Source organism: Pleurodeles waltl, chromosome 10, assembly GCF_031143425.1.
Source record: "Pleurodeles waltl isolate 20211129_DDA chromosome 10, aPleWal1.hap1.20221129, whole genome shotgun sequence".
NCBI lineage: Eukaryota > Metazoa > Chordata > Amphibia > Caudata > Salamandridae > Pleurodeles > Pleurodeles waltl.
In genome coordinates, this window is record NC_090449.1 from 1,049,569,962 (window position 1) to 1,049,589,330 (window position 19,369).

Genomic DNA, 19,369 nt, shown 5'->3' on the forward strand with positions numbered 1-19,369 from the left:
GCTCTTGTCGTTGCAAATTCATTACTGGACTTTTCTTGCCACAAAAAGTGGTCAACCATGCCTCATAATTTGATCTTTTCCTGACACAATTCCAGCGGCCCTGCATATAGCTAAAGCACTTACATCTACCTTCTTCCTCTATCTGCAGCCAAAAATGAAAATGTTGCCGTTTAGCATCCTAATTTAAATCTGCCATGCTAATTACAATAGAACAGCACTTTCACCACCCCACCATCAGAGCTGGTGGCTGGCTAACACAATTCCCCCCCAAAAAAGAAACAAGACAGCCTCGGAGGAGTAATGAGAGAAATCAACTAGAAGGATCACCCAAACATATCAAGAGTGTTCAAACAGTCATAGTGTAATAAGGATGTTAAGTTGGCCTGAATCATGGTCATAACTGCAATAAGGAGATATTAATAAAACATATACAATTACCATGTAAAACCAATAAAAACCATTATCAAGAAATAAAGTTTGGCATTAGACTGCAATACTCAGAATTGCCCCTAGAGGACACCATAATGAAAATAGCATTTGTAAAAAAACATGGTCATTTAACCATATAGTTAGCCCCTGGAGGCCATAACGACATAAAAAGAAAATGTCAGAAAGTAATGCACTGTAACCATATATTTAATCCCTCTAGGGCATAGCCCATTACACATTTTTAGAGCTAGCAGGCCTACTGCAATGAAATTACAAACAAGGACTTTAAAACATAAACTTCTCCGAGCTATTAAACAAAATTTACAACCATGAGAAACATGGAATGGTGGGGGGGGGTTATTATTTTGGGCCCCCCACTAACTTAGTGTGGGACCCAAAGATGATGTAAACTGAAAGATCACATTGTGATGAATGTTTTAAAGGTGGTCCCATTGTTCTAGAATCACCACAGGCTGAATTAAGAGCAAAACTGTTTTGTTAAAATAATGCCCTGCAAAGCACTGTGAGGCACGTTTCCATGCAGCAAATATTTTACTGCGTTGATATGTTCACTGTAATGCTTAGAACAGCCCCTAGAGGACACCACGATGAAATAGCATTTGTAAGAAACAGGATCATGTAACCATATAGTTAGCCCCTAGAGAGGATACCCCCATGAAAAGAATTGCAGAAAGTAATGTCATTTAACCACATATTTAGCCCCTAGAGGACGTAGTGCCATACACATTTTCTGAACAGGCCTACTACAATGATATTACAACAAGGCCCTTATAACACAAACTACTCCCAGCTGTAAAACAAAAGTTCCACCCATGAGACAGCTTAAACACATAATGAATGATGGGAGGAATTATTATTTTTGAGTCCCCACTAACCAAGTGTGTGGACCCAGAGATGAAGTAGACAGTAAGAACACATTGTCGTTAGTGATTTGGTGGTGGTCCTATTGTTCTGGGACCACCACAGGCTTAGTAATAGGCAAAAATGTTTTCTAAAAGTAATGGCCTGCAAAGCATTATGGGATGAGTTTCCCAAGTGCAGTGAATATTGTACAATTGGCTCTCCCGCTGTGTTGGGAGAGCCGCTTTGAGGATTTCTGTGTTTTTTTATGTAAAGCATTTATCAATTACAAGTGTTTATGTGACAGCTATAAAGCGTGAAGTGGAGATCCAAAAAAAATGACTCTGATTATGTAACAGTGTGAACGATGTGACCAGTGCTTCAATACCACAGATGGGGTTTGCGTTGTTCGGGCTGTGAGCGCAATGGTCACCATGGAGCAGGAAGGGGAGAGAAAAAAAGAAAATAAAATATTTGCCAATGCTGAAGTTTATCGGCAATCGTGCAATAATCCATGTAACAGGGTCAGCCTGCAAGGCAGCAACAAAATCTCCCCAAGGCAGGACAAACGTAAAGCATTTACCAATGACATCAAGAGATTTTTGAAAGGCAAGCCCAAGAATGAGTGAAAGTGATGGGCGTGGTTAAAAGCCCACAGAACATACTTACAACAGGCCAAAAAGTGCTTGCACGTCCGACCTAAAAATGTACCATAAAGAGGGGACAAAGAATACTGTATCAAGGCCCAAAATACCCTCATCTGTCCTGCCTACAACCAACACTTTGGCACACTCTTCCCCTACACATAAAGGGCTCCCTTGCTTCTATGTGCTAGGCCTCTACCAGGCATGGCTGAATAATTCCGGGGCCCGGTTCAACAAACTGCAGTGCAGCACTTCACAGGACAATGACTCCTCCCAACCCCTACCACTTTCATAGCTTTCAGGATGCTCAAGTCGATGCATTAACTACTTGTTCACGCCAGAGTTTTGTTGCATTCTGAGATATGTAGTCATCTTTGCCTCATTAAAAACTAAGGACTACAAGTTCCAGAATGCACAAATAAAAAAAAAGTGTGCCCAGCAGGCTGCGGTGCAATTGACCATTTGACAATTTCTAAAGCCCTAACTCATCTTTTCCCCTCCTATACCACATAGCTGTCATGTGGCATTGGGCCATTTGTTACAATGTTAACCAGTTATGGATTTGTAAGTTAACAGCGCACTGTATTCTGGGAATTGTGGTTTTGCTTCAACATTGTACACAGGTGCTCAAAAATCCCAGCATGTAAGCTGCTGCTGACTAAAGCCCAGACTGGTTAAAAATAAAGCTCAAAACAGACTCGAGCCAGATGCCTGACTCTGGCTCAGCTCAAAGTTCTCTTGGAACCATGAGCTGAGCTTTCGTGTGGCTTCGGCATGCATTCTCGCACTAACCTCGTGCACAAAGTTATAAACAAAGCATTAACATTAGAGGTGAAAAGGAGAGACAAATAAGATTACTAGTTAGTGCCTGATTTGCACACAGTGAAACTAGAAAACCTGGAATTAATACTTGCTACCTCCAACCTGTGTGATCTTAAGCAAGTACTTTGTTTCACCAATCCCCGCCTTTTGTTTATTACTGTGGTATCTAGGATACCTGTATCTAGGTGACGGGAAAGAAGTTCTAGAGAGTGGTTGGCAATTGCTCAAGGAGAGAGAGGACGTGTTTCACCTGTTCTCCAACAAACTACATTTAAGCTCATTACTGGAGTATTTCTTTGCTACAATTTGGCGACGAGGGAGAACTACATTCTACGGTACCCACGTTTCAGCGGATATAACTGGGGAGTACACGTGGATACCGTCTGTTGGAACTGGAGGAATTTCGCGCCCAGAAACGCGTTAATGAAGTAAGCAGTGATGGTTACTAAGGAAGTATTAAAGTACTTTGTCTGGAAGAACTTCAAACTCAAAATAAGCATATATTAAGACTTTATTAAGTATTTCCAAATGTAACGGTAATTTCACGCGCGTGCATTACGTATCGCGTGTGTGTCTAACCTCATCCTGCATGACCTTGCATGCACTGCTACTGTTACGCGATCTGCAGTCTCCGATGAACTTGAATGACGTGGATGTTAATGTGCAGCCATCTTCAAAGAAGAGTGAAACACTAACTTGCTGAAGGTGTAGGAGCATAAGAACGTGTGGTGATGTCGTGACGTCAATGTGCGGCCATCTTGGAAGGAATTGTAATGTTGGTTCCTTGATTGCATGGAAGCGTATTGGTGATGCGCACACCTTGAATCTTTCTATTGAAGAGTGATTACAATATGAACATTGACACGCATCGGTGATGCGCACACCTACGGGTTTTAATTGTGGTGGAGTAACAACAATATTAACACTGACGCACATCAGTGATGCGCACACCTACTGCGTATAGTTGTCTTGCAGTACATCAGGTACTGGCACACTTTCACCATCAGTACACGCACACCATAAACATTTGCTGGAAGGTGTGAACGTAATAATATTGATGTGCACTGGTGATGCGCACACCTGCTTGTTATGATTTTTTTAAATAAGAAACAAATACACGTTTTACAGTGCAGTAATAGGTACACCATTTGTATGCTTACCATTAAAGAACTAGAAGCAATATCAGAATTGTCCAGGAATGTTAGGGTAAATTAAAACCTTTACGTGTGCAAGCAAAGTGTTCAACTAGCAGTAACCAATCACCTAAACATGAGTTTATCAAACACAGGATTAAATCCACCCATACCATTTCTTCCAAGAGGAGGAGAGCCTTAAATGAAATGGTCGGATCGGAAAGACTACTTAGTTAATTATTTTTCCACTGTTGAAGAGGAGAATGGTGAAGAGTTCTTGTCATTTAGGAAAAATAACATATTTTTGCATAATTTTGGTCCTGAGGGCTTACGGGTGTATAGTCAAATAGACAAAAAAAACAAGACCGGATACAGGTACAGATGCATTCAAGGATGCTTTGGAGGATGTAGATGCGTATTACCAACCAACAGTGTGTGTCGCTATAGACAGATTTAATTTCTTTTAAAGGAAACAACTTAAAACTGAGTTAGTGGAAAATTATGTTGCAGCACTTCAAAAGGTTGGCTATATCCTGCAAGTTTAAATTAGATTATTGCAATTATAAAAAATTTGGAAATGTCAAAAAGCAGTGCTAAGTCTGCATTCAAAAATAATAGTGAAGCAGATTCTGTATGTAGAGTGTACACCAATAATGAAAATAGAACGAAATATGAGAAAGGTGGAGTAAAAAAACAAAAAGAGAAACAGTGAGAAACAGTGAGAAAGGAACAAATCAAATTAGACGTGAGAGGCAAACGTTTGGTATGTTTTAGGTGTGGTAATAGAGGGCACAAAGCTAAGGCCAAAAATTGTCATGCACATAAAACCAAGTGTTCGTTCTGTGGAATTATTGGCCATTTTGCCTTAGTGTGCAGGAAAAGGAAAAGCAAAGGTGGATCTGTTAAATGTGTTGTAGAGAATGATGAAGGAGAAGTGGATGGAGGTGATAAGTTCTTGAGTGATGGAGGCATTGTCAGTACTGAAGATGCTGTTTTGGATGTGATGGATTTCACAAAGAAAAGGAAGCCCTTGTGTAATATGGTTTTTGAGGGAGCTGAACTACAAATTGTCGCTGACTCAGGGTCTCCTTATACTATAACACAACGTTCAGTATGGGAAGACAAATTTGTTAGCGTGCTGGGAGATAAACTGAATCCAACTGATGTACACCCAAGTTTTATTCCAGTTTAAAGGAAGGGACGCTTTAGGAAAACTATATGTAGTGGAAAAGGGTCCTTCAGTATTGGGATGGAGAGATCAAGGAGCTTTGAGAATACACTCAATGCCAACAGTGATGACCAGGTCATGGTCTTATGCAAGCCTACTACTACTATGGAGGAAGACATAGTTAGTCAATTTCCCAGTGTATTTTCAGGTGGTGTAGGGAAATTGAGTGGGTTTATGCATAAAATTGTGTTAAGGATAGAGCAATACCGGTTTGTCACAAGGTCAGGAACATACCTGTGGGTGTCAAGAAGAATCATATTGAAGAATTTGATAATTTGGAAAAAAGGAATTATTGTACCTGTGGAGTGTGCAGAGTGGTTATCTCCGATTGTTGTTGCGCGTACATCTAATGGGAACATAAGATTATGCATTGACTTAAGGCACTTGAACAAAAATATTGTGGTTGACACTTACTAAGATTTATGAGCTCTTATTGAAGTCCAAAGGATGTAAGTGGTTTTCCACCATTGACCTAACTGCAGCTTATCACCAAATTCAGTTACATCCATCCAGTTGCAGCTTAACATCCTTCATTAGTCCCTTTGGTTGTTACAGATTTGTAAAAATGCCATTTGGACTGGCTTCCGTTGCAGCATTTTTCCATTGATTAATGCACAGATTATTCAGGAGCATGGAGTATGTAACGTATTTTCAGGATGATATATTAATCACGGGCCGAGACAAACAAGAACATGATAGTAGGTTGAAACAAGTGTTGAGCAAATTGGCTGATAAAGGGCTTACGGCTAAATTGAAAAAATGCAAATTTGCCTTGAGATCAGTGTCATATTTGGGGCATGAAGTTGGTGTAAAGGGTATTTCACCTAAAAAATGTATTATTGAAGCTGTTAGCAATGCACCATGTCCTTTGTCTAAGGACAACGTTAGATAATTTTTAGGTCTTGCAGAATTTTATTTTGAATTTGCAAAGAATTTTGCTACCAAAACGTATGGCTTAAGACAATTGTTGAGGAATAGACAAGAGTTCAAGTGGAATGAGGAATTGCAAGATGATTTTGTAAAAATAAAGCAGGACATATGTAATGCTAATCCTTTACAAGGATTTGAGATTGGTGTGCATACTATAGTAACTATTGATGCCAGTGGAAAAGGCCAGGGGGCCGTATTAACCCAAATCTCAGTGACAGGAGAAGAGATTACTATAGCATAAGCTTCTCGCTCCCTGTCACCTCAGGAGGAAAAAATTTCAGTCATAGAAAAGGAAATGTTAGCAGCAGTTTGGGCAATGGAGAAATTCAGGCAGTATTTGTGGGGAAACAGATTCATGTTACGAACGGATCACAAGCCACTAGAGAAACTGCTTACTTCCAAAGTAATAGTTAGAGCGACGCCCCGCATAGCAAGAATGACACTCAGGTTGATGGATTACACATATGATGTGGAGTATTTGTCTGGGAGCAAAAATAAAGTTGCTGATTATTTAAGTCGTTCACCTCTACCATTAAATGAAGATGTAAGCAATGTCTGGGATGAATACAGTGTAACCATAGTTAGTGAAGGATGCATGGCAATAATAGATAAGGAGTGGAAAACAAGTTACGAGGAAGATGAGGATTTTAAGACGGTAAGATTGTATATAATCAATGGGTGGCCAGAGAAGAGTAAATTGCAGGAAGGATGCAGAAAATTTTGGGAGATTAAAGATGAATTGTCCACTAGTGAAACGGGTCTTATTCTCAGAAGTGACAGGGTGTTGGGAGCCAACAAGATAAGCCAAAGGGTTTTGGAAATAAATCATGAGAGTCATCTGGGAATTGTTAAACTTAAAAGGAAGACTAAGTTATCTTATTGGTGGCCCGGGTGGATATGGATGCAGAAAGGTTTGTAAGGAATTGTGTGATGTGTATCAACTCTGATAAAGCTCAATCAGTGTTTCGTCCTTTGCTTGGAGACAGAAGATGCCCAGAAAATCCATGGGAAGATCTCAGAATAGATATTCTGGGACCTATCTTAGATAAATGGGGTGTGGCTAACCATGTCATTGTAGTCATGGACAATTATTCGAAATGGCCAGAATATTAAGTTGCAGGAACTGTGGATACCAAGGCCATCATTTCCTTTTTGGAAAGATTATTCTTGAGGGAGGGAATACCTAAATCCATATTGAGTGATAATGGTCAGCAATTCACAGCGGAAAAGTTTATAGATTTTTTAACCAGGAATGGTATTAATGGGAAGCACACTCCAGTTTACCATCCTGCTGGCAATGGAGTGGTAGAGCGTTTCAATAGGGTATTAATGGGTAGTGTACAAGCAGCCATTAATGCTGGGCAAGATTGGGAGAAGGAATTAGGGAAAACTCTGTAGGCATACAGAATCACACCTACTATAACTGGTTACAGCCCATTTATGATTCTTAGAGGAAGGAAACCTTTCACTAAGGATAACAAAGCTTGGATGACTATGAAGCTATGCAGCAGGTGGTCTCCTTCTGTTGTGACGAACAATTTACTTAAGATGCAAGAAACTTAGAAAGACAATTATAATAGAAGACATGGAGTAAAAGAAGTGTACCTTGTACCTGGAGATTGAGTTACCGTTAAGCTAGGACCCAGAGCTGGCAAGGGATGTAGCACGTTTTCGGAACCTATGCAAGTTAAGGAAGTGCATAAGAGATCAGCACTGTTAAGTGATAACAAGGTTTGGCGTTTTAGTAGGATGGCCCGTTGTAATAAACTTTTGAATTGGCAACATAATGGGAGTGGAATGGATGTTTTGCAATCAGATATAGGACTGTGGGATGACTATGGTGTGGAAAGGGAAATCTTTAATGGTAGTAATGATTTCATCAGTAATCAAGGTATTCCCAATCAAGGTGAAACTGGATCAATCTCGGATCCTGGAACCAGTATGAGCAGTGTGACATCAAGTCCTAGAGCTGAATCCAATTCTAGGGAAACGCCCACTCGCATAGGCAGGAAGGTAGTGCTACCAACCAAAAGCAAAGATTATGTGATGGGGTGATTCTCCACATTGTATTATAGCGATGCTCTGTAGCCCACATTGCATCAAATGTTATTGTCATGTGTGAGAAGGTAGCCTCTTTCTAGCCTTGTTACCCCCACTTTTGGCCTGTTTGTGAGTGTATGTCAGGATGTTTGTCACTGTTTTCACTGTCTCACTGGGATCCTGATAGCCAGGCCTCAGTGCTCATAGTGAAAACACTATGTTTTCAGTATGGTTGTTATGTGTCACTGGGATCCTGCTGGTCAGGACCCCAGTGCTCATAGGTTTGTGGCCTATATGTATGTGTCACTGGGACCCTGTCACACAGGGCCCCAGTGCTCATAGGTGTGCATGTATATGTTCCCTGTGTGGTGCCTAACTGTCTCACTGAGGCTCTGCTAACCAGAACCTCAGTGGTTATGCTCTCTCATTTCTTTCCAAATTGTCACTGACAGGCTAGTGACCATTTTTACCAATTTACATTGGCTTACTGGAACACCCTTATAATTCCCTAGTATATGGTACTGAGGTACCCAGGGTATTGGGGTTCCAGGAGATCCCTATGGGCTGCAGCATCTCTTTTGCCACCCATAGGGAGCTCTGACAATTCTTACACAGGCCTGCCACTGCAGCCTGAGTGAAATGACGTCCACGTTATTTCACAGCCATTTTACACTGCACTTAAGTAACTTATAAGTCACCTATATGTCTAACCTTTACCTGGTAAAGGTTAGGTGCAAAGTTACTTAGTGTGAGGGCACCCTGGCACTAGCCAAGGTGCCCCCACATTGTTCAGAGCCAATTCACTGAACTTTGTGAGTGCGGGGACACCATTACACACGTGCACTACATATAGGTCACTACCTATATGTAGCTTCACCATGGTAACTCCGAATATGGCCATGTAACATGTCTATGATCATGGAATTGCCCCCTCTATGCCATCCTGGCATTGTTGGTACAATTCCATGATCCCAGTGGTCTGTAGCACAGACCCTGGTACTGCCAGACTGCCCTTCCTGGGGTTTCACTGCAGCTGCTGCTGCTGCCAACCCCTCAGACAGGCAGCTGCCCTCCTGGGGTCCAGCCAGGCCTGGCCCAGGATGGCAGAACAAAGAACTTCCTCTGAGAGAGGGTGTGACACCCTCTCCCTTTGGAAAATGGTGTGAAGGCAGGGGAGGAGTAGCCTCCCCCAGCCTCTGGAAATGCTTTGTTGGGCACAGAGGTGCCCAATTCTGCATAAGCCAGTCTACACCGGTTCAGGGACCCCTTAGCCCCTGCTCTGGCGCGAAACTGGACAAAGGAAAGGGGAGTGACCACTCCCCTGACCTGCACCTCCCCTGGGAGGTGTCCAGAGCTCCTCCAGTGTGCTCCAGACCTCTGCCATCTTGGAAACAGAGGTGCTGCTGGCACACTGGACTGCTCTGAGTGGCCAGTGCCACCAGGTGACGTCAGAGACTCCTGCTGATAGGCTCCTTCAGGTGTTAGTAGCCTTTCCTCTCTCCTAGGTAGCCAAACCCTCTTTTCTGGCTATTTAGGGTCTCTGTCTCTGGGGAAACTTTAGATAACGAATGCATGAGCTCAGCCGAGTTCCTCTGCATCTCCCTCTTCACCTTCTGATAAGGAATCGACCGCTGACCGCGCTGGAAGCCTGCAAACCTGCAACATAGTAGCAAAGACGACTACTGCAACTCTGTAACGCTGATCCTGCCGCCTTCTCGACTGTTTTCCTGCTTGTGCATGCTGTGGGGGTAGTCTGCCTCCTCTCTGCACCAGAAGCTCCGAAGAAATCTCCCGTGGGTCGACGGAATCTTCCCCCTGCAACCGCAGGCACCAAAAAGCTGCATCTCCGGTCCCTTGGGTCTCCTCTCAGCACGACGAGCGAGGTCCCTCGAATCCAGCGACACCGCCCAAGTGACCCCCACAGTCCAGTGACTCTTCAGCCCAAGTTTGGTGGAGGTAAGTCCTTGCCTCACCTCGCTGGGCTGCATTGCTGGGAACCGCGACTTTGCAAGCTACTCCGGCCCCTGTGCACTATTTTCTGATAGTCCCAGCGACCCTCTACAAGGTCACATAGGTTTGGGGTCCATTCGTGGTTCGCATTCCACTTCTGGAGTATATGGTTTGTGTTGCCCCTATCCCTATGTTTCCCCATTGCATCCTATTGTAACTATACACTGTTTGCACTGTTTTCTAAGACTATACTGCATATTTTTGCTATTGTGTATATATATCTTGTGTATATTTCCTATCCTCTCACTGAGGGTACACTCTAAGATACTTTGGCATATTGTCATAAAAATAAAGTACCTTTATTTTTAGTATAACTGTGTATTGTGTTTTCTTATGATATTGTGCATATGACACTAAGTGGTACTGTAGTAGCTTCACACGTCTCCTAGTTCAGCCTGAGCTGCTTTGCTAAGCTACCATTATCTATCAGCCTAAGCTGCTAGACACCCTATACACTAATAAGGGATAACTGGGCCTGGTGCAAGGTGCAAGTACCCCTTGGTACTCACTACAAGCCAGTCCAGCCTCCTACATTGGTTGTGCAACGGTGGGATTAGTGCTTTGAGACTACTTACCACTCTTGTCATTGTACTTTTCATAAGAGAAAAATATACAAAACAAGGTCAGTATATATACACATAGCCAAAAAGTTTTGCATTTCCTCTTTTCACTCTTTTCTAAGTGCTGAAAAGTACTTCTAAACTTTCAAAAAGTTCTTAAAAGTTTAAAAAGTTTTTTCTGTCTTTCCAAAAAGTTCTGAAAACTTTTTTTTCTCTTTGTCTATCACTTTAACTCTCTCTAAAAAATGTCTGGCACAGGCCAAAAAGTTGAACTGTCCAAACTTGCATATGATCACCTTAGCTGGAAAGGAGCAAGGAGTCTCTGCATAGAGAGAGGTTTGAGTGTAGGGAAGAATCCTTCCTTAGAACTGTTAATTAATATGCTTAGAGTACAGGATAAGGCCATAAGTGCCCAATCTGTAGAAAAAGTAGCTAATGGTTCTCAATCTGATCCAGGGACTCCCCCAGGAAAAGGTTCAGGAAAGAAACTTCTCAGCCTGCCCATTACTAAACAGTCTAGCATAGTTGGTACAGAGGTTGAATCACACCATACTAATGGTGTGCTCTCACATTATACTGGTAGCCAAGCTGTTAGGGTGCCCTTGGTAAGGGACAGGTCTCCTTCTGTTCATTCCCATCATACCTCTGTATCTAGAAATGTCCCTCCCACCCACCCTGATGACAGATTGTTAGAAAGGGAGCTCAATAGATTGAGAGTGGAGCAAACCAGACTGAAGCTCAAGAAGCAACAGCTGGATTTGGATAGACAGTCTTTAGAAATAGAGAGGGAAAGACAGAAGATGGGTTTAGATACCCATGGTGGCAGCAGCAGTATTCCCCATAGTCATCCTGCAAAAGAGCATGATTCCAGGAATCTGCATAAGATAGTTCCCCCTTACAAGGAGGGGGATGACATTAACAAGTGGTTTGCTGCACTTGAGAGGGCCTGTGCTGTACAGGATGTCCCTCAAAAGCAGTGGGCTGCTATCCTATGGCTATCATTTACTGGAAAAGGTAGGGATAGGCTCCTTACTGTAAAAGAAAATGATGCTAACAATTTCCAAGTTCTTAAGAATGCACTCCTGGATGGTTATGGCTTAACCACTGAACAGTACAGGATAAAGTTCAGAGATACCAAAAAGGAGTCTTCACAAGACTGGGTTGATTTCATTGACCAGGCAGTGAAGGCCTTGGAGGGGTGGTTACATGGCAGTAAAGTTACTGATTATGACAGCCTGTATAACTTGATCCTGAGAGAGCATATTCTTAATAATTGTGTGTCTGATTTGCTGCACCAGTACCTGGTAGACTCTGATCTGACCTCTCCCCAAGAATTGGGAAAGAAGGCAGACAAATGGGTCAGAACAAGGGTGAACAGAAAAGTTCATACAGGGGGTGACAAAGATGGCAATAAGAAGAAAGATGGTGAAAAATCTCAAGATAAGCATGGGGATAAGGGTAAAACCAAAGATCCCACTTCAAATCTTAAACACTCTTCAGAGGGTGGGGATAAAACAAATTCTTCCTCTTCTTCCCAACCTGCACACATTAAAAAGCCTTGGTGCTTTGTGTGTAAAAACAGAGGCCATAGGCCAGGGGATAAGTCCTGTCCAGGTAAACCCCCTGAGCCTACCACCACTAATACATCAAGCTCTAGTGCCCCTAGCAGTAGTGGTACTAGTGGTGGGACTGCTGGCAACAGTCAAGCAAAGGGTGTAGTTGGGTTCACTTATGGGTCCATAGTGGAAACTGATGTAATCAGTCCCAAGACAGTTTCTGTCACACCTAGTGGCATTGGCCTTGCCACACTGGCTGCTTGTCCCCTTACAATGGATAAGTACAGGCAGACAGTTTCAATAAATGGTGTTGAGGCCTTGGCCTACAGGGACACAGGTGCCAGTTTCACTTTGGTGACTGAAAACCTAGTGCACCCTGATCAACACATCATTGGACAACAGTATAAGATTATTGATGTCCATAACTCCACTAAGTTTCTTCCCTTAGCTATAATTCAGTTTAGTTGGGGTGGAGTTACTGGCCCTAAGCAGGTGGTGGTATCACCTAGCTTACCTGTAGACTGTCTCTTAGGTAATGACCTAGAGACCTCAGGTTGGGCTGATGTAGAGTTTTATGCCCATGCAGCCATGCTGGGCATCCCTGAGGAATTGTTCCCTCTCATTTCAAGTGAAATGAAAAAGCAAAGGAGAGAAGGCCTGAAAACTCAGGATCCCTCTCCATCAACAGGTAAAAAGGGTATCACAGTATCCCCTAACCACCCTACCATTCAGGATACCATTCCTGTGGTGGGAGAAACCTCTCCTGGGGTGGCACCTGTTCCAAGGGAATCATCAGCTGGCATAGCTGAACTCCCTGAGGTAGAAGTACCTCTCTGTGGGATAACTAACATTGGTGACAAAAAGAGCACCATTTTAGTTAACATGGAGCATCCCTCCAACCCTCCCAGAGAAACTTTAGTGCAGAAACCCTGTACTGCCTCACAACACTTAGGACAGCATCCCTGCCCTAGTGTGGAGCTCATAGGACAGCATCCCTGCCCTGCTCCAACTCAAGAGAAACAGCATCCCTGTTCTCTCTTCCAGCCAAATGGACAAAGTTTTTGCCCAGCTATGGCTTTACTGAGACAGCATCCCTGTCTGGCATTTCCATCATTACAAATAGGTTCAGTGGATAATTCCCACTGCTCTAAACTAAAACTTACTGATAGAAACTCTGAAAATACATCTTCACATTGTTGGTTAGCTAAAAAACTTCAAACAGGATGGTTTACATCCCCACAGGGAAGTAACCATATAGTGGGTGATAAAGGGAGTAACCAGTCTATTGCAGAGCTACTCTCTACTTATCACCACTTAGACAATAAAGTCTCAACTGGCCAAGGTTAGCCTTATTGTCCTTCGTTTGGGGGGGGGTTGTGTGAGAAGGTAGCCTCTTTCTAGCCTTGTTACCCCCACTTTTGGCCTGTTTGTGAGTGTATGTCAGGATGTTTGTCACTGTTTTCACTGTCTCACTGGGATCCTGATAGCCAGGCCTCAGTGCTCATAGTGAAAACACTATGTTTTCAGTATGGTTGTTATGTGTCACTGGGATCCTGCTGGTCAGGACCCCAGTGCTCATAGGTTTGTGGCCTATATGTATGTGTCACTGGGACCCTGTCACACAGGGCCCCAGTGCTCATAGGTGTGCATGTATATGTTCCCTGTGTGGTGCCTAACTGTCTCACTGAGGCTCTGCTAACCAGAACCTCAGTGGTTATGCTCTCTCATTTCTTTCCAAATTGTCACTGACAGGCTAGTGACCATTTTTACCAATTTACATTGGCTTACTGGAACACCCTTATAATTCCCTAGTATATGGTACTGAGGTACCCAGGGTATTGGGGTTCCAGGAGATCCCTATGGGCTGCAGCATTTCTTTTGCCACCCATAGGGAGCTCTGACAATTCTTACACAGGCCTGCCACTGCAGCCTGAGTGAAATAACGTCCACGTTATTTCACAGCCATTTTACACTGCACTTAAGTAACTTATAAGTCACCTATATGTCTAACCTTTACCTGGTAAAGGTTAGGTGCAAAGTTACTTAGTGTGAGGGCACCCTGGCACTAGCCAAGGTGCCCCCACATTGTTCAGAGCCAATTCACTGAACTTTGTGAGTGCGGGGACACCATTACACACGTGCACTACATATAGGTCACTACCTATATGTAGCTTCACCATGGTAACTCCGAATATGGCCATGTAACATGTCTATGATCATGGAATTGCCCCCTCTATGCCATCCTGGCATTGTTGGTACAATTCCATGATCCCAGTGGTCTGTAGCACAGACCCTGGTACTGCCAGACTGCCCTTCCTGGGGTTTCACTGCAGCTGCTGCTGCTGCCAACCCCTCAGACAGGCAGCTGCCCTCCTGGGGTCCAGCCAGGCCTGGCCCAGGATGGCAGAACAAAGAACTTCCTCTGAGAGAGGGTGTGACACCCTCTCCCTTTGGAAAATGGTGTGAAGGCAGGGGAGGAGTAGCCTCCCCCAGCCTCTGGAAATGCTTTGTTGGGCACAGAGGTGCCCAATTCTGCATAAGCCGGTCTACACCGGTTCAGGGACCCCTTAGCCCCTGCTCTGGCGCGAAACTGGACAAAGGAAAGGGGAGTGACCACTCCCCTGACCTGAACCTCCCCTGGGAGGTGTCCAGAGCTCCTCCAGTGTGCTCCAGACCTCTGCCATCTTGGAAACAGAGGTGCTGCTGGCACACTGGACTGCTCTGAGTGGCCAGTGCCACCAGGTGACGTCAGAGACTCCTGCTGATAGGCTCCTTCAGGTGTTAGTAGCCTTTCCTCTCTCCTAGGTAGCCAAACCCTCTTTTCTGGCTATTTAGGGTCTCTGTCTCTGGGGAAACTTTAGATAACGAATGCATGAGCTCAGCCGAGTTCCTCTGCATCTCCCTCTTCACCTTCTGATAAGGAATCGACCGCTGACCGCGCTGGAAGCCTGCAAACCTGCAACATAGTAGCAAAGACGACTACTGCAACTCTGTAACGCTGATCCTGCCGCCTTCTCGACTGTTTTCCTGCTTGTGCATGCTGTGGGGGTAGTCTGCCTCCTCTCTGCACCAGAAGCTCCGAAGAAATCTCCCGTGGGTCGACGGAATCTTCCCCCTGCAACCGCAGGCACCAAAAAGCTGCATCTCCGGTCCCTTGGGTCTCCTCTCAGCACGACGAGCGAGGTCCCTCGAATCCAGCGACACCGTCCAAGTGACCCCCACAGTCCAGTGACTCTTCAGCCCAAGTTTGGTGGAGGTAAGTCCTTGCCTCACCTCGCTGGGCTGCATTGCTGGGAACCACGACTTTGCAAGCTACTCCGGCCCCTGTGCACTTCCGGCGGAAATCCTTCGTGCACAGCCAAGCCTGGGTCCACGGCACTCTAACCTGCATTGCACGACTTTCTAAGTTGGTCTCCGGCGACGTGGGACTCCTTTGTGCAACTTCGGCGAGCACCGTTTCACGCATCCTCGTAGTGCCTGTTTCTGGCACTTCTCCGGGTGCTACCTGCTTCAGTGAGGGCTCTTTGTCTTGCTCGACGTCCCCTCTCTCTGCAGGTCCAATTTGCGACCTTCTGGTCCCTCCTGGGCCCCAGCAGCGTCCAAAAACGCCAAACGCACGATTTGCGTGTAGCAAGGCTTGTTGGCGTCCATCCGGCGGGAAAACACTTCTGCACGACTCTTCAAGGCGTGGGGGATCCGTCCTCCAAAGGGGAAGTCTCTAACCCTTGTCGTTCCTGCAGTATTCACAGTTCTTCAGCCTAGTAAGAGCTTCTTTGCACCAACCGCTGGCATTTCTTGGGCATCTGCCCATCTCCGAGCTGCTTGTGACTTTTGGACTTGGTCCCCTTGTTCCACAGGTACCTTCAGACAGGAATCCATCGTTGTTGCATTGCTGATTTGTGTTTTCCTTGCATTCTCCCTCTAACACGACTATTTTGTCCTTAGGGGAACTTTAGTGCACTTTGCACTCACTTTTCAGGGTCTTGGGGAGGGTTATTTTTCTAACTCTCACTATTTTCTGATAGTCCCAGCGACCCTCTACAAGGTCACATAGGTTTGGGGTCCATTCGTGGTTCGCATTCCACTTCTGGAGTATATGGTTTGTGTTGCCCCTATCCCTATGTTTCCCCATTGCATCCTATTGTAACTATACACTGTTTGCACTGTTTTCTAAGACTATACTGCATATTTTTGCTATTGTGTATATATATCTTGTGTATATTTCCTATCCTCTCACTGAGGGTACACTCTAAGATACTTTGGCATATTGTCATAAAAATAAAGTACCTTTATTTTTAGTATAACTGTGTATTGTGTTTTCTTATGATATTGTGCATATGACACTAAGTGGTACTGTAGTAGCTTCACACGTCTCCTAGTTCAGCCTGAGCTGCTTTGCTAAGCTACCATTATCTATCAGCCTAAGCTGCTAGACACCCTATACACTAATAAGGGATAACTGGGCCTGGTGCAAGGTGCAAGTACCCCTTGGTACTCACTACAAGCCAGTCCAGCCTCCTACATCATGTGTTATTATTCAATTGTTCTAATGTAATATTATTTTACTAGTATACATTATTTGTACACTTTATTTTATTTATAGTATTTGTTTTTAATGTCTGTGTTTTAGTAATCTGTAATCATGTATAGTTGTGTTTGTAATTAGTTATCTCCATTTGTTCTACTTGTCAAGAAAAGGAGAAGATGTGGTATCTAGGATACTGTATCTAGGCAACGGGAAAGAAGTTCTAGAGAGAGGTTGGCAGTTGCTCGAGGAGGGAGAGGACACGTTTCACCTGTTCTCCAATAAAATGCGTTTTACCTCATTACTGGAGTATTTCTTCACTCCAAATACCTCAATAAACCTATATAGTGACTGATAATGCCAGAGCTGACGCATGTTACAGAAAAGCGCTTTTTTATTTTTAAGTGACATTATTATATTTTACGTGATGTTTGCTGTATGGTTTCCGTGGCAAGCAAACACGGAGCTCGGCTTGTGCACGGGCTCTAAGAGCCGAGCCAGACGGTTGGCTCGGCTTTGGCTCGACTCTCCCTTATAATTTATTGACCCAAGACACCTCTATTTAAACTCTCACACATGATTAGAGATGGGTGGGCCACAGCTTCCCCAACCCCGCCCCCTAATGTGCCAAGCTGTTCTTGCTGGGGCACTTCCCTGTTCAACCGCCAGTTCGCCTGTAACAACGAAGTTTAAGTGTCTCATACACGAGGCTTTTTCCCCAGGTCACGATATAGCGCCACGGCGCGCTCTCACATCGCACAAGGCGCTCGGGGCTCTTACCCTCACACCACAGGACAGCCTGAGCCCGGCCCGGAGCACGCTCTGAAGGGGCAACATCTCTCCTGTTCTGATGGGTCAGGGCACTGGTCTCTGTGCCCGAGAAGCCACTACCAGGAACTGTAGGGAGCGCTGCATGTGACTTCACGAGGCCGTAATCACTGGAGTATAAGAGCCTCCGGAGATAGGAGGAGGAAGGAAAGTCTCGTCTTTCACAATAAAACCAATCTGCTCCCGTAATAACCTGGGCGCCTGAGCTCCGACTAAGGAACAGGAGGAAATAAAGTGATTATCATAAAAAGATAATGGAGTTAGCTGCCGTAATAACTTGTGTATAAGAGCATCAAAAACACAGGCATCGGTGAGAATACCAAAAAGACGGGTAGGGGGGAGTCGTTTGTTGTAATTGGCTACATTTCCTGCACTGGTGTACAAACTCTTTTAAGACGTGAACTTTAATGCAATTTTTTTTCAGCAAACTGACTTTGTTAACCAAACGTATTACACTTTGGTAGCTACTTTAACACTACTCCGCCATCACTGTCACTGGATATTCAACATCTTGTTCTCCGAGATGACATTTGTATAAAAATACATTACAAACAGGATTAGATTGGTCACAGTAAACATAGAATGGCGTGAAATGTACAGAAAGACTGTTAAATGTTTGCTGTGTTTCAACAGTTATATTTTCAGGAGGAGCGGTTGGTGCATGTGCATGAGAAGGGGGTGCCCTGCCACTCAGGAGCGGAAGAGGAGAAGGATGGAACACACTAGGGGCTCGATACACCCACAGGGGTGTGTTTTTTTCTTCCCAGGACATGTAACTGTGCCTGTGCTGAGCGAGGTTCTCATTCGTTCTTAAGGCACTAGTTTCAGGCACAAGTAAGAGTGCTTGCGTCATGAAAAGGGCGTGTCCTCATATCGGTGCCAGTGCTATGATTGGCCCTAGGGTGATTTGTTTGTTGCCCTGGGTGGGGCCATCTCAGTGCCATGGGTTTCAATGAAGAAGAGCATTTAAGGACAGTCAAGGTATGAGTGGGTGCTGCAAGGGTGTAGTAAATTCATTGGCTCCGCCCTCTTTTTACTTCCTGCTCACTGTTGGTTAGGCTTTGTGAGGGGGGAGAGGAGTCCAGCAACTCACTGACCCCTCCCCAGCCCTTCCTAACTTCCAATCAGCTGTGAGTAGAATCTCGTCAAAAGTGCAAATAACCACTTCACCTAACTTTTGAGATGTGAAATCCACGAGACACACAAATACACGCCCTATTTCTGTGCTTACACTAAACTTCCAAAGTGATTTTAGTTTCAATCTTAAGAAGTCGTCTGATGGTGTATAATTGTTATTTTTAATTTCATGGAAGCTCGGCTTGGAAGAATGAGCTGTTGTTTACCCACCTAATGATAATGTAAGTGTTATGCAGTGTAATGACGTCCTCTACTGGCAGTGAATAAAACTGCATGAAATAAAATGTAAACTGTGTCCAGCTTACACACTGCTTTATTCCAGACTGTCCTTTTTCTGTTACACCGGGCTTTGATCAATTAGTTTTTTATTGATATTGTTATTATGTTGTGAGTGATTCACTTAACGCTGTAAAATATGACCGTGTTTTAAACAATAATAGTATTTTACCTCGGTACCACAGTAACATCACTGAGCAGGACCCGGGTGGTAGAAGATCCTCAAAGTACTTTAAATGACTTCTCTCAAGAAAGAGGGCGTTGAAGGAGATTGAATGATTGGGAGAAATGTATGTGACATAGTTCTTTTATCGAGAGACAGCTTTTTATAATTGATTTATTTTTTAGTCGGATATATGTATCTCATTCCTGCTGGACAGTGCCAGTACT

General features: G+C 44.1%; 1 protein-coding gene across 1 annotated transcript in view; it reads right to left on the bottom strand.

The window, feature by feature from the left end:
- The window catches only part of GLOD5 (glyoxalase domain containing 5), a 29,178-nt gene extending 11,507 nt beyond the window's left edge, over nt 1–17,671 (bottom strand). Inside the window, exon 1 of the mRNA XM_069212059.1 lies at nt 17,519–17,671. Within this exon, the coding sequence (XP_069068160.1) occupies nt 17,519–17,575 (57 nt within the window). The 5' untranslated portion in view covers nt 17,576–17,671. The remainder of the gene's footprint in view (nt 1–17,518) is intronic.
- Nucleotides 17,672–19,369: the final 1,698 nt, after the last annotated feature.